Below are 17157 nucleotides of genomic sequence, written 5' to 3'. Positions count from 1 at the left end.
TATATCATAATATTGTGGTTATGAGTAAATTTCAATAATCATCTTCCATTATTGTTGCGAACATTTTCTCGGTGCTTTCCAATTATATATATATATATATATATATATATATATATATATATATATATATATATATATATATATATATATATCGGTTTCAAAACGTCTTGCGTCGTTGTCCGATGCCTAATTTCCACGAATTTCTATCATTCCATTGTTCTTCGGTCAAGTCTCGGGAGCTCATTGCCTTTGTTATTCCCTCCTTCCATGTTCTTTTTGGTCTTCCTCGTTTCTTACGATTTGGTGGTATCCAGTTCATGGCGATTTTCGGTAGTCTTGTTTCTGGCATTCTTTGAACATGGCCATACCATATAAGTTGTTTCCTTTCTATGTCTGTTGCCAGTGATCCATCTACCCCCATCCTATTTCTTATTTCATCGTTTCTAATTCTGTCTGCTCTAGATATTCGAAGTGATCGTCTAAATACATCCATTTCTGTTGCTTCGAGTTTTCTTTTATTGCTTTCTGTTAGTCTCCATGTCTCTGTACCATAGGTTAAGCTGGTTTTTATGAGAGATTCATAAATATTGTATTTTCGTCTTTTACCAATTTCTGAGCTCCAAAGAACTCCGTTAAGGCATCCAATTGTTCTACGGGCCTGGGTTATTCGTTTTCTAATTTCCCTATTGTCTGTGCCTGTGGTGTCGAAATCAATTCCTAGGTAGGTATATTCAGTGCAGAATGCAATTTCGATTGTGTCCATCTGAATGTTGGATAGTTCTGCGCCTATTGGGAGATATTTTGTTTTTTGTGTATTGAGTTCTAAACCCCAGTTCTTGTATTCTTCCTGTAGTTTTCTGGCCATATATGTCAGGTCTTCTTTATCGTTGGCTATAAGGACTTGATCGTCTGCAAACTGTAGGGTATATAGGCAAGTTTCTCCCAGATCAATGCCCATTCCTCTACACTTTCTTTTCCACTGATACAGTGCTTTCGCCACGTAGATTTTAAACAATGTGGGGGATATGCAACACCCCTGCCGGAGTCCCTTGTTTACAGGAAATTTTTTTGAAAGTCTATTTCCAATTTTTATTCCCGACGTTGATCCTTCATAAAGCTGTTTAAGGGCGTTAATTACTGTGTGGTTAATGTTTGTTTCCTGCAAAACTTTCCATAGCTTTTTAGCGGGTACAGTATCATAGGCCTTCTGAAGGTCTATAAACATAAGGTGGGTTTCTTGATTGGTACTTGATCTTTTTTCTATTATTTGTTTCAAAACAAACACATTATCGGTGCAGCTCCTTCCCGCTCTAAAGCCAGATTGTTCCTCTTCTTCTTGTTCCTTACAATTACATTTGTATAAACTTTTTTGCCTACTCTTCCATTTAAATCGCCTACGTCAAATATTTTTCCTTTGGATGTATTCACTGTTAGTTATAATTCATCTCCAAACAGCATCTTTTTCCGCTTTTTTATCTTCGTCAAGTTCAATTGCTTTTATATGTGTTATGTATTTTGGTTATACTTTAAACCCATATCGTCAGCGGTGTAGTGTACAGTACGAAGGGTACCATCTGGTTCAGCTACAGTGTAGAACCCGTATTAAAACGGTTACTCTAATAATAAGAAAAATATTTTCAAAAACGTGTTTTTGGCAATAAATTGCTATAATGAAAACACAAATTCAACAAAATTTAAAATTTGATAAAAAGAGTAGATATTTTAATATTTAATTTTATTGTAAAATCTGGAATATCTTGCCTGTGTGAGTCCATTTCAATTGAGGTAAAGAGAAATAAGACTCCTCCTCCTCAGTCCTAATATCTTTTGGGATCTGGTGACACCGTCAGGTCTTTACAGTTTTTTCACGATTTCCTTCCATCCTTGCCTGTCCTGGGTTAGTTGTTCGCCTTCATGTAACCCTTGGTTAATCAATATTTTTGTTTGATCTACCCATTATCTTGGAGATCTTCCCCTAGGTCTCTTTTCTTCAACTCTACCCTCGACTATCAGTTTTTTCATCGTACCTATTCTTCTAGCAATGTGTCCAAAATACTGCAAATATCTCTGGTGTATTTGTTTAAGCAATATATCCTTTACTTTAAGTTGTTCTAATATCGATACGTTAGTTCGATGATCAATCCAGGATACTCTTAACATGCGGTATTATACCCACATTTTAAAAGCGTCTAGTTTATTTTTATCCGCTTTCTTTAAGGTCCACGTTTCGGATGCATATGTGGCTATAGGAAAAATGAGTGCCCTTAGAGGGGCTATGCATCCTCAGATCAACAGTACATGGCAAATTAAATGCTAAAATTACAATAATCCATATTAGAGTGCTGTCTGGTATTATACAATGTGTAATCATTTTAGATTCTGATTGTCACAAAATATTAAATACTAATATTATCATTACGCTGTATTTCTTCTTAAAACAACCATGAAATTGTGAATTTTTTTATTTTCATTAAGGCTTTACATTGAAAAGTTAAATGCTAATTGCTTTAATTAATTTATTTTTAAAAGAAGATAAAAAGATATCAAAAATGTAGTCACAATTTAATATTCCAAAATACTGTTGTTAGTAGTAATCAGCAAAGTATTTCGAAAATGTGCCACTGGATAAAAATGGGTTAATATTCGTTTATTTGGTGCGCCTCAATTATTTATTTTGTTTTTCAAGACATTTTTGTGTTAAACTTCCAGCGCCTCCTACTGCCCCATTTTTCTTATTAATTCCACTCCATACGAATATTTGACCATTTGCCAACTGTTGTCTTCTTGTTCCTCATTGGTTTATTTTCAGTTCGTTAGTTCATCATTTTAAATTAAAATTTGTCGAAAGACCAGAGCTACACCGATTGCTTTCGCGTTTTCGTCATCCAATGACACTACATTGTTTTCGGCATCTTTAAACCCGACAGTCTGTACGCATTATCCCATGAGTAAATGCTGTTGATAAAAAATTCTATTCTTAAAATAAAATGTTTTCACTGCCACTATAAAAATTTAATTATATAGTATTGAGGAACTTCTATATTTATAGATTCAGTTCAATTTATTTATATAAAACAATTGATTACAAAGTAATTAAATCAACAAAATAAATAAATATATAAAAATATTTAACAAGCATCTTTAGAGTTTTAATGATGGTATAATGAGGCATGTTGTACAGCGGGACCAGCCAAAAGAGCATTTCCGTGTCCATAAGATGGAGCTGGATGTACAGGTTTTCCAGATTTTTCAACAACAGCGTTGAAACCATTGTGGTCGTCAGCGGTGTAGTGTACAGTACGAAGGGTACCATCTGGTTCAGCTACAGTGTAGGAACCTTTAACTACGTCACCATCACGAACCTCGTGTTGAGTTTTGTGGTCTCCAGTGTGACCATCTTGAACTCCGTAGTTGAACTCGTATTTGGGGTGAGCCTAAAGCAGTGAATAATATAGTAGTATCGTATAATAAGAAATATACAAGTGTAGTTTGCTTACATAATAGTCTACATTATGTGGTGCGGAATGACCATGTGCCAATAAAGGAGCAGCATATCCGTGGGCAGCAGCTACTGGAGCGGTATAAGCATGACTTATAACAGGAGCAGCATATCCGTGCCCATTTTCTGATCCACCAAGATTTGATGAGGCATATGATGTAGCATGATCGTGATTGTAGTCGAAAACCCCAGCTTTGCGCTAATGCTGTTAGGGCTAGCACTGACAAAATCTAAAATATATTAAAAGATGACATAATAGTCCTTTACGTAAATGTTAGTTTCATAGTCAAGTCAAGTTTTGCACTTTATAAGCTTTAAGTAAACTATATAATATATAATAACGGATTTATTACGGCTGTTGCCGCTTCTCCGCCCCCAATTTCCATCTTTTTCTGTCATATGCAGTTGCCTCTTCTAAGTCTCTTGCCGCCATTGCTTCATCAATATCGTTGCGCCAACTTCTCCGTGGTCGGCCTCTCTTTCTTTTTTCAGGAGGGATATATTCCAGTACTCTCCTAGGCCATCTGTACTCTGGCATTCTTTTAACATGTCCGAACCAGATTAATTGTTTTCTTTCTATGTCATCATTGATATTTCTCTCCATTTTCATTTCGTTTCTTATTTGTTCGTTTCTAACTCTCTCCAGTTTCGATCTACCGCAGCTTCGTCTCAGATAATCCATTTCTGTCGTCATAAGTTTGTTTCTATTAGCTTTGGTGACGTCCCATACTTCCAAACCGTAAAGTGTAATACTTTGGACTATACTACCGTAAATGTGTTTTTTGGTTTCTCGTCGAATTGTTTTTTGCCAGAGAAGAGAGTTTAAGGCACGAGTCGCTGCTCTGCCCTTGTTTATTCTTTCCCTGATTTCATCTGCGCTATTTCCCTTCTTGTTGAAAATGACCCCCAAATATTTGCAGGATTGCACGCCTTTGATTTTGTCGTCTTCCAAGACTAGGTCACATATTTCATCTGTTCCCACTGAGAGATATTCACATTTTGTCATATTCATGTTTAGACCTGCCACCTCATATTCTTCTTGCAGTTTTCTTATCATATAGCTAAGATCGTAGCTGTCTTCAGCAATTACTACCTGGTCATCCGCAAAGAAAAGTGTATATAGCTTGTTTTCTTCCACCGTTATTTCCATGTTTCTTTTTTTTCTTTTGTTGTTTGAAAAGGAGAGGTGATTTCTTGTCCCATTTTAATTCTTGCAAAGTTTTGTTCGTAATATTTTTGAGTGGCGTTAATAAGAATTGGGTTTATTTTCAAGTTACCCATTTCTATCCATAGTTGGGAGATCGGACACTGTCATATGCTTTTTCCAAATCTATTAAAGCTATATGAGTTTCTCTATTTCTCTGCACTCGTTTTTCCATTGTAATTTTTAATGTGAAGATATTATCCATAGTGGAGCGTCCAGCCCTAAATCCCGCTTGTTCTTCGGGTTGTTTGTCTTTAATATCATTTTCTATCAGGTTTCGTAGTACTTTTGAGTATAGTCGGCCTATAGTAGCAATCACTGCGATCCCTCTATAGTTTTTAGGATCCATCTTTGTGCCTTTCTTGTGTATTGGAGAGATATACGATTGTCTCCATTCTTCTGGAACTTCTCCGTTTCTCCGTGTTAAGTAAACTACTTAAACTAAAAAAATTGATAAAAATTATTTTACATGCCACAAAAGAAATTTGAATACAAATGTAGAATATTAAAAAACTGATAAGGAAACAGCAACATGAAATGAGAATCATACAGAAAACATCGATGAATAAAGATTCAACACGGATTAAGTTAGTGCAATATATCAAAGTAAGAAGACACAATAACTGTATTAATAAAACAATCATTACTTAAAATAGTTAACGAAATAGTTTTTCTGTATAACTAAGACTTACTTTAGAATACATATTGTTGATTCAATAACTGAGAATTAACTGAATAAAATTAAATTGACTACGTCTTATATATGAAACAATATGTAAGCAAACATTCTTAAATTTAAAGAATCACGGTCAAATTATGAAACAATATCAAGCGTACTAACTAGACCACATAATTTTGGCAGCGGTGTTAAAAACGTTTTATTCTTATAATTGATTTTGACAAATTATTTGCACGAAACGATTTATAATGATTAATAGTGTATCAATGGCCATTTAGGCATTATTGTAAAATATTTATCAAAGGTATACTTACATATAAAACATATATACCTTGGTTTTTCATTATATATGTTATATTCACTAATAATATATCAGTTAATAGACCTTATTTATATAATTAAAAATTACTCTATTTTAAACTTAGTGGCGAATGGAGCCCCTTCAGACAGGGGGCAGCTTCAAACATTGATATTGTGGATAAATTTAAGGATTCGGGTTGGCAACACTGACATCAAAACATTCCATTACTACTCGCATTATTGCGCATTATTGTAGTTCAGTCTGTAGAACAGTGCAGTAAAAGGTTCATGTCATAAAGTGAAAAGTTAGTTTTTGGTGGTTGAAAGTTAAATTTTTGGATTGAAGGTAAGAGGATAATTAACATTGCTACCAGTGTTAAGTTAATTTATTGCTGTATAACCTGTACTATTCACATTTGTTACTGATGTCACTCTTAGGTTATATTTTTACATTATTTAGTCTGGACACATCGAGTGGGGCACCTTCAGACAAAAGAGTATGGTGCACTATCAGACAAACGCAATGGAAAATAGAGACACCGCAACGCAATATTTTTGAAATAACGTGCTTAAAAGTAATATATATTTAGTTATATATATATATATATATATATATATATATATATATATATATATATATATATATATTTATTATTAGTTCTTTAAAAAGGGTTTTTCTTTGTTGCAGATTGTCTGAAGATGGTAAGAAATAGGAAGAAAGAAAAAACAAAAGGAAATTTTGATGTCGAATCTATGAAAGAATGTGTAGCGGCCATCCTGGATGGTGAATCGATAAGAAATGCTGTTAAAAGATTTGGATTAAAATATCAAACTGTTGGTATGTACGTTAAGAAGATTAGGTATAACGCAGATGGCGAACATGATATGAAATTAAGAAACGACACTAGAAAGGTTTTTACTGACAAAGAGGAGGACGACCTTGAGGCATATTCAATTAATGTTCAAAAATGTTTTATGGTCTTAACAATCTAGAAACTCGAAAACTAGCACATGAGATGGCCAAAATGAACAATATTGACTGTACTAAAAACTGAGAAGCTCTAAGAATGGTAGGAAAGGACTGGCTATACGGTTTTATAAAACGCCACCCAAGATTATCTCCCCATGCTACTGAAGGATGCAGTATTGCACGTGCAATTTCCTTTAACAGACATAATGTGAATACTTTTTTTAATAATTATGAAAAATTAATCAGAAGATACCCAGAACTCTGTAACTCATCCAGGATTTTAAACATGGATAAAACAAAAACTGAAACTAACCAAGAACCTTGTCGTGTGATTTTAAAAAAAGGCCAAAAACAAGTAGCAGCTGCTGCAAGTGGTGAGAGAGGAGCTCTAGTTACTACAATTTTGTTTATAAATGTAGCTGGAAATACAATACCTCCTGCTCTAGTATTTCCGAGAGTGCACTTCAATAGCCACATGATAAATGGAGCATCAAACGGGACCTTAGGTTTGGCTCAACACTGGTTGGATTAAATGTTCAGGTTCCTCTGAAAAGAGAAAAATGCTTCGAATTTGCGACAATCATGAGAGTCACTTGTCAATTGAAGCAATAGAACTAGCAACAGCTGTTCACCCCATTTGTAGTGGAACAGTTCCACCCTATTGTACCCACATGCTGCAACCACTAGATGTAGGATTGATGAACCTTTTTAAAACATCTTATAATACTACAATTGATTCATGGTTGAAGTCTAACCTAGGCCAACGTTTTGGAATCTATCACGTGGCCGCATGTTTTGGAATAGCACATGGCCGTGCCATGTTACCACAGAGCATTATAAATTCTTTCAAAAAAACAGGAATATTTCCAGTTGACAGGCACATTTTCACCGACGATATGTTTACTTCCAGTTTGGTCAGTGAGAGACCTAATCCTTCAGACGAAACTATTACTGATAAACCTCTAAAATGCCAACTAGCTGCAAGTCTACCAACTTTAGAATCTGAAAAAGCACCCTGATCTCCCCAAATTTCAAGCGAAAACTTTCAGCAACCAATAGACACTCCATCAACATCAAGCTGCCAAAACTCTACGCCTATGCCCTCTCAACAGCCTGGCTGTTATTTAAGTCCTGAAGATATACGAGGATAGTCAAAATCGAAACTTACTACTAGCTCCAAGAAACCAAGGGAAAAGGGGAAATGCAGAATAATAACTGATACCCCAGAAAAGCTGCTTCTGGCAGAAAAACACATTAATAAAAAAACAAAGTAACCCACTAACTCTAATGATGAACGTACTAAATCTACGAAAAGAATGATAATTACTTTTTGAAAATGAGAAGAATGATAAGACAACCGATAATGAAAATGGCAAAAACTCTAATGAGAATATTAGAAGAACCACAGCAAAATTTTGACAGGAGTGAATTGAAAATTGAAGATTTTGTGCTGGTTAAATTTAGGACTGTAAAACAAAAAGATATGTACCGTGTTGGGAGAATCATTGGTAAATGTGATGATAGGGATGTTGAAATTTTATTTTTGAGAATGTCATCTAAAGTAAATTATTAATTTTTCTACCCCATTGTACCGGATATCTCTAGTGTTTATTTATCAGAAATTGAAGCCCTTTTGCCAACTCCTTCTGAACATGGTAAAAAGCGACAGAAATCATTATTGTCTTTTTCAGTTTTATTGGAAAACTTCAATATGCATTAGGGGTTTGATTAAGTATCATAATATATTTTTAAATATTGTAATAAATATTTTCTAAAACATTTATATGAGGTTGTCATTTTTCCAATTGTGTCTGAAGCTGCCCCATTCCCCGTCAGAAGATACCCCACTGGGGTGGGTTTTTGAAAAAGTGGTTTAAAAACAAGTATAGGATTTAATATTAAAAGCATATATACGGTGAAAGTTGACTGAACAATATATTTTATGAATATTTTTTTTCTTTATTTGGTGAAGTATTTAGAGTGATATGACAGTTCCAATTTTTATGTCTGAAGGAGCCCCACTCCCCCCTACATTATTTGGAGGGTGACGTATATCAGGTTAATTTTTTTTATTTAGGTTAAGTGTCTCGACAACTAAGGCCATTGGCACGGTACAGTTTATTTTTTCTTAGAAATTACACAATTGGTATTAGATTTTATTTAAAAGATTAGTGCATTTGAGTAACTCTAGTACTTTGATGTATTCACATAGTTTATAATATCTGCAAGAGATGTCTTTAAGTTATTTTTCTTGGCATGACTGGTGTACTATTGGCAGTCCGTTAATATGGTTTACGGTAATGGCACATTTGCACTGTTGACATCTTGGATGTTTATGGGTAGACATAAAGTAGCCATGTGTCAATCTCGTATGGCTGATTCGTAGTCTTCTTATTATCCGTTATTCGTTGCAAGTGAGGTTAGTAAGACTTGGCCGGATAATTTACACTTAAATTTGTGTAGATCTTTATCAAAGTTATTAGAACTAGTTTGCCAGATTCTAGGATTTACTTTTTAAACTTAGCTTTAAGGTTTTTGCTTAGTTGGATCGTTGTTTGGCTAACAAAATATAGATTGTAACAAAATAAAAGATATAGTAAAAGAAACAGGAAGAATGAAGAAAAGTGATGGAAATAGCGAAGTCACACCAGAAACTGTAAAATCAAACCCAGAATGGGATAATCTACCACACAAAAAGGATCTTTAAGAGAAAACAGCTTCAGCTTCTTCTTGTAAAATTCTATGAATGTAAAATTCTATGAATGATCTTTGATTCTCGACTAAACTGGAAACATCACATAAATCTTATCAAAGACTACTGCCTTAAGCAACTCAACCTAATAATAACTCTTTTACACTTTTGTTGAAGTGCTGATGAGAATGTACTTCTTACGGCATTCAGAGCTCTGATACAAACCAAAATAGATTATGGTTGCTTTATTTACATGGTCTGCCTCCAAATCTGACCTAAAATTATTAGATTTAATCCAAAATTCTGCTCTTCGTCTGTGGCTCGGAGCTTTTTGCTCACAGCCCACAGGAAAGTCTTTAAACCAATAGTAACGAGCCCCTTTTATCCCTTAGAAAACAACATTTGCTTCTATTATATGCTACAACTACATTTAGTAATCCTTTCAATCCCATTTACCACCTTACTACCTATGTACCTAATTAGTCCATTCGCCCCTCTCGCACAGTTATAGAGCCATTCTTGCAATTACTCGCCCGTCTATTGAAGAAGACTGACCATCCCTTACTTTACGTATCTCTTCTACAGTCACCCGGTACTAGACCAAAAACCTCCCTTTATTAAATACCTTCCTAACTAATAAGAAACTCTCCCTACTCTTATAAAGAAAACCTTACTACAAATACTAGCCAAAACACCTTTTGATTTAGTTCTCTCCACTGATGCTTCCACTGATTAAGGACTAAGATAAGCAGTTACTACTTTAACAGATCTTATAAGTTCCACCCTGTAACAACCATCATGTAGAATTCAAACAGGAGAGCTGTTTAGCGTCCTTTAAGCACTTAAACTAATTTCCATCTCATTTAAAAATGTAGCAATTTGCATCGATCCATTCCTTCAGATTCTCATTAAAATCAATATTTACTGATTATCCACTAGTTCAGAGTATAGATAACATATACCAATCGCTTCATTCTTGAGAAATAAAAGTCTCACGTATCTGGCTTGCATTGGACAAAAGGCGTTGGCGTTGTCGGTAACAAAACTACTGATCGACGTGCTAAAGCAAATATTTGTTTTACTATATTCTTTATTGACAGATATTTTTAAATTTTTTACTTTTCCTTTAAAGTCTTTATTTTAATTACTATTTCAATGGGAATAAGCCACAATTAAAGGTTAAAATACGTTTATTGTAATTAATATTTATTATTAATATTATTTTAATAACGCATTTTAACCTTTAATTGTGGCTTATTCCCATTTAAATAGTAATTAATTTAAAATGCCACAATTAATTTAAAATGCCACAAGAAAATAGCTTCAGAACAATATTAAGTCTTTATTTTGTTTATTTATTTCTATAGTTTATTTTTCTAGCAGCTTTTAGTTTAAACCTACTTAAGATAATTATATGATAACTAGAAACTAATCGATGGAGAGTAGTGAATCGATGTGAAGACCCCTATTTCGTGTTGCTAGCCGTGACGCCTTCTCGTGGCGCTAGTTCCATGACGCTCGCCTTAACATTTTACTGTAGATAAAATGTAATACAACGCCACTATAAAAGCTTCGCTTTAGCAAAAGTTTTTATTTATTATAAATTAAGTTGTAAATAGATGTTTTTCAATAAAAAGCTTGTTTAATTTATTGCTCTTTAATAATATGTACAAACCAGATTACACAGTAATCTATTTACAAAAAAGTACAAAAACTCATGTTTAATATTAGAAAGCTATTCTGCATTCTAATGATGGTATAATGGAGCGTGTTGGACAGCGGGGGCAGCTAAGAGTACTTTTCCATATCCGTGGGCTGGGGCTGGATGCACAGGGTGTCCAGATTTTTCTACAACAGCGTTAAAACCGTTGTGATCATCAGCGGTGTAGTGAACGGTACGAAGAGTACCATCGGGTTCAGCAACGGTGTAAGAGCCTTTAACTACGTCACCGTCACGTACTTCATGTTGGGTTTTATGGTCTCCAGTGTGGCCGTCTTGAACTCCGTAGTTGAATTCGTATTTGGGGTGAGCCTAAAGCAGTAAGTTTTATATAGAATTAAAATAAATGTTCGTTTTTTTAGCAAAAAATTGGAATAACTATACTTACATAGTAATCTACATCACCGTGTGTAGAGTGTCCATGACCTATTGAAGGAGCAGCATAGCCGTGGGTAGCTACTATTGGAGCAGTATAGGCATGACTTAAAACAGGGGCAGCATATCCGTGCCCATGTTCTGATCCAACAAGATTTGATGAGGCATATGATGTAGCATGACCATGACTGTAGTCCACTAGACCTCCTTGGGCCACAGCTGCTAGGGCTAATACTGACAAAATCTATAAAAAATTAAAAAGTAAATACAATCATAACATGTTAAAGAACCTTAAGATAATATATCTATACATCCATACTTAAAATGCCATACTGTCAGTATAAAATTAAACCATAAGAGAAAATCAATTTATTTTCATGTTCATAAACAAGAGATTTCGTAAATTTTAAATCTGTTTGTAGTTTGTTGTTAGTTCGCAAATACTATTTGAAAAAATTGAGATGCCAAAATATGGATCACCCTAAATATACTGTATCGAATATAAAAATGACAGTAATATACAAAATGATAAGCAAACCAGTAAAAAGTAGAAATGGATCAGACATTGTACACAAAAATAATAAATAATATTTCAATAACAACGTAGCCCAAAAATTAGTAAGGATTGCTGACAAAAAATATTAAATTATATAACAAAAAATATTTATAGGACTTCAACAGTCCGAAAATCAAAGGAATGTACAACAAAAATCAAGGAAAGCCAAAAACTACGAAGATAAACATAAAAGCATTATCTGTAGACATTTTACACCATCGCCACACATTTTAAACAGTAAACATAATGTACGTATATGCAGTCGTAATATTTTTAAGATCGTTAAATATAATTAATGGTACAATCCTCTAATTGGAACTTACTTTGGAATACATGTTACTGATGCAAAACCTGAGAGTTCACTGAATTAAATCCAATTGATCACGCTTTTTATATGGTACAATAAGTAAACAAAACATTAATGAAATTAAAAGAATCACGGTCAAGTTATGGCATAATAGTATGCTTTTAACCCAACCCACTTGTTAGTCACTATCCTTTCGGCATTCGTGTTAAAAGAATGCATTTTAATAATTGATTTAAAGCAATTTTTAATCGGCTTATTTTGTAACTGGAGCTTATTAGTATAAGTAAGTAGGTAATATATATTATATATATATATATATATATATATATATATATATATATATATATATTATACATATATATATATTTATATATATATATATATATATATATATATATATATATATATATATATATATATATATATATATATATATATATATATATATATATATTTGATAAAGCTTTTATTGTTCTAAAATTATTTATCTATTATTTTGTAGTATCTATTTAAGGAACTTTTTAAAAATCAACCACAAATTTTTAAAATTGAGGTTAGTTTATTTAAAAATATCAATGGAAGATGTTGTGTATTTTAATTAAAAGACACTTAATTAAAAGAACTTTATTTTATCAAGATGAACCCAGTCGTAGGCATTCAAACGTTGACATCACTGCTTGACCTAATTCTTCTTCTGGTCGTTGCACACAACATATACAACATTTCTTCCCTTGCTTTGTTTTTTTAAGCCATCTAAGCCAGCCTCTTTGCCATCGTTTAGCATTTCTAATTACCTTGTTTATCTAAAACATCGAAAAATATTCTCAATAATGATAATATAAATATTTTTAGTCTGGTTCTTGATTCCGCTTAAGATTGCGCGTCAAATAAATATCCACTTATTGGCGAGAAAGTGATGCGTGGAGCCGCTGTCAAAAACAGTCGGTTTTATTGTTTAGTCCGGATTTTCTTTAAATTCGTTATTTTTTTTCGTTATTTGCTTTTTTGTAATAAAAAAATAGTGAAGTGTAGTAACAGTTGGAGTTGGGAATTAGATTCGGAAGAAATATCTTAGGGCGTGTAATTCTTGAAAGCTGGCAATTTTTTTTTTGTGAAGAGGTGAATTTGAGCTCAAGATGCTATTTGGCAGTCTTTGTTGACTTATTCACCGATTTGTTGTGTTGTGTTCTATATGAGGAATTTGTAAAGCAGTGTTTCCAACAATTTGAGAGGTCCACATGGTTTTAAGAAGGAATTAGGCGATCAAGTTTTGAAGAGTACAGTTTGTTGTCATCCAGGATAATCCGAAGACCGAGTCAGTGTCAATATGTGAATGGTCATTACAGCAATACAAGAACTAAGGTGGCTAGACACAGGAAACATAAAAATAGACAAGGCAGTCATTTTCTACAGTGGAAACCAGACAGGAAAACACGAATTTGGCACAGGTTTCGTAGTACGAGAAGAATATCTGAACAGTATTATAAGTTTCACGCCCATTAGTGAAAGACTATAACAAAATCTTTCACTAATGGGCGTGAAACTTATAATACTGAAAAATTAGACTGAAAGGAAAATGGTACAATATCTCAATTATATCCGCACATTCTCCGACAGAAGATAAAGTCGAACATATTAAAGATTACTTCTATGAACAACTCGAAAGAACGCTTGAGAAAATCCCCAAACAAGACATGCAGATAATCTGTGGAGACTTCAATGCAAAAATTGGCAAAGAACCTAACCTAAGACCGACAATAGGACAACACAGCCTCCACGATATCTCAAACGACAATGGATAAAGGCTCGTAGAGCTAGCATCGGCTAAGAATATGCTTGTAAAGTCTACTATGTTCCAACCTAAAAACATTCATAAACAGATTTGGATCTCTAATGATCACTCCACGCAGAAATAAATTGACCACGTAATTATCGATGCTAGACATGGAAGTAATGTGCTGGATATAAGAAGGCTCAGAAGAACAGATTGAGATACAGACCATCACCTAGTAAGAGCAAAAATCAGGTTGAGAATATCTTCAGAGAAACCTAAGGCCAACGAAGCATTGGGACAGTGGAACATCGAGAAAATGCAAAATGTGGAAATCCGAGAAAATTACAAACAAGAAATTAAACACCATCTAAATACAGTAGACCAGAGCAATGATGTCGAAAGGCTGTGGCAACAAATGAAAAAATTAATTACGGAGTCAGCAGAACTAATAATAGGAAAAAGCAGGAAGAGAACAAGGAAATGGTTTGAGAGAGAATGTCAAGAAAAACTACACGACAGACAGAAAAAGCGAAACACTATGTTTTAACAAGGAACAGCAGAAAGTAAAGAAAACTATGCAACTTCACGCCGAGAAACAAGAAAATTAATTAGAGAGAAAAAAAAAAGGAAGTACGAACAACAGAAATATGAAGAAATGGAAAGGAATAGGCAACAGTCAAATAGTCGAGCATTTTACAAATCTGTGTCAAACGAAAAGAAAGAACTGCTCCAAACATGGAAAGAATATTTCAAGACTTTACTAAGCATACATCAAGAGGAAGAACATGGAGGGAGGAAATATATATTTTGGGGCGGGCCTACCGGTAGAGGACCCCAAAATAGATGAAACATTGCAAGCAATTAACAAATTGAAGAACGGAAAAGCTTCAGGCTATGACAATATACTGGCTGAATTCCTTAAGTACGGAGGAGAAACTCTACATAGACAAATACATAAACTAATAACACTTATATGGAACGAAGAGAAAATACCAACAAAATGGCACGAAAGTGTAATAATCCCCATTCATAAAAAGGGAAACAAAACCAAGTGCTCTAATTATAGAGGCATCTCCCTACTTAATAGGCATGTAAAATCTTATCGAACATCGTATTAAGTAGGCTGACACCGTTTGTAGAAAATTTCATGGAGGAATACCAAGCCGGCTTCAGAAAAGAGATCGACCATAGATCAGATCTTTACTCTAAGACAGCCGCTTGAAAAAGGATGGGAATTCAATAGAACTATCCATAATCTCTTCATAGATTTCCATTAAGCGTACGACAGCTTTAAAAGGGATCAGATGTGAAATACAATGGCAGAACTTTTAGTTCCAAAAAAGCTTATCCAGCTTGTTAAGTTATGTGTGAATAGCTGTAGATCCAGAGTACGGATAGGTAACAAACTCTCAGAATCTTTCGAAATAAGCAGTGGCCTGAAACAAGGAGATGTGCTGTCACCTCTCCTCTTTAATATCATCCTGGAGAAAGTAGTAGACCAGTACAACTTAAAACAGAATTACTGATAGTAAATGGACCAAAATTACCACTAGCATACGCAGATGACATTGACATTGTCGGAAACACAGTCACCAATGTGAAAAAGACTTTTGATAAATTGGAGGTAGACGCAAAGAAAACTGGTCTAAGGGTATACGAAGAGTAAACCAAATACATGTGCATCACCAGACAAAGGGGAAGAGATAGAATAGGGCAAAATATTACAATAGACCCATATAACTTTGAAAGATTGGAGAGTTTTAAATATCTCTTTTAAACAGATGTATGTACAGTCTCCACAATACTATTAAATCTAAAACGAACGAACATCAAAGATTAGAATATATATAAAACGGTGATTAGACCGGTGCTCATGTATGGGTGTGAGACGTGGACCCTGACCAAAGAAACTGAAAGAAAACTTAGATGTTTTGAGAGGAAAATTATCAGAAGAATTTTTGGGAATTATCACAACATTAATAGCAACTAATACCGAATGATAACAAATGCTGAGGTCAAGCAGATGTATAGAGGGAGCGATATAGTCCAAGAGATTAAATTCGAACGTCTAAGGTGGGCTGGCCATGTCCATAGACTCCCTAATAACCACCTTGCCAAGTTAATGTGGGAGGAAGCCCCCACAGGAAGAAGGCCCTTGAGACGTCCACGAATGCGATGGAGAGACAAGATATGGTCAGATCTAAGAACAGTGGGGCTACGCACTGACCCAATTATTATGGAGGACCGTTCAAGATAAAAGCAAGTTGTGCAGTCAGCCAAAACCTACCCCGGTTTGTAGTGCTACGAGAAGAAGAAGAAGAAGAGTCAGTGTCCCACCTCACCAAGAATTGTCCATTTTGTGTTTCATAGGTCACCCTAGACCATTTGCAGCTTGTGCGGGACATTGTTTTTTGATTCAATTCCGATCTCAAGAAGTTTCTTAAAGGGAATACCAGTGAGTGTGATACCAAGTACTTTTGTTAAACATTTTTTCGTTAAATAAAAAGATTTGCTTTCATGACAAACTAAAAAGTTATAAATAAATAAAATAATAAGTTTTATGAGTTAGCTAACTGTCGTACCTATTAGTCTTCTTTGAAATAAAGTTAACTTTAATATTTAATTTGTACAGAGTGTATCCGATTGATAGCGTGCTCCATATTCGAGCTTTGACCTGTCCCTTTAGGATCCTTGATTCAGCGCACCAGTGCAGGTACTAACCAGTTGGATTTTAGAACTCCTTTAAGACTGTATACCCTTCCAGTTTCCTGGAAGCCTTAGTTTTTAGAGTAACGTAGATCCCAAATTATCTAAGTGGTATGTAAGTTATTGTTTCCTACTCATCCAGTTACTCTACAAATCATCGAACGAGATGGTCATCTCATCGTACAAAAAGGTTTGATATTTTATTTCGACACATAACAGTCAGTGTCTTTTCTGACATTTGATACATAAACATAATTAAGAATTCTGTTTTGTTTAAAAGTTAACCCCAATGTAAGTAATTTCGATCAAAATTATGATATTTTGGTTTATAATTTATAATAACTGTTTAAATTGCTACAAATAGTGCCATTGTAA

General features: G+C 34.1%; 1 protein-coding gene across 1 annotated transcript; it reads right to left on the bottom strand.

Annotated features, from left to right (window-relative positions):
- Positions 1–3032: 3032 nt before the first annotated feature.
- Positions 3033–12439, bottom strand: LOC140449056 (uncharacterized). Its single transcript, XM_072542197.1, has 5 exons — positions 12319–12439; positions 11453–11683; positions 11095–11376; positions 3498–3698; positions 3033–3434 (listed from the first exon to the last, which is right to left on the bottom strand). Exons 1-5 carry the CDS (start codon positions 12328–12330, stop codon positions 3150–3152), a joined length of 1011 nt encoding a protein of 336 aa, XP_072398298.1. The 5' UTR covers positions 12331–12439; the 3' UTR covers positions 3033–3149.
- Positions 12440–17157: the final 4718 nt, after the last annotated feature.

The sequence above is a fragment of the Diabrotica undecimpunctata genome, chromosome 8 (genome assembly GCF_040954645.1).
Source record: "Diabrotica undecimpunctata isolate CICGRU chromosome 8, icDiaUnde3, whole genome shotgun sequence".
Lineage (NCBI taxonomy): Eukaryota > Metazoa > Arthropoda > Insecta > Coleoptera > Chrysomelidae > Diabrotica > Diabrotica undecimpunctata.
Note: the sequence above shows the minus strand (reverse complement) of the source record. Positions and strands in the feature narration are given on the sequence as shown.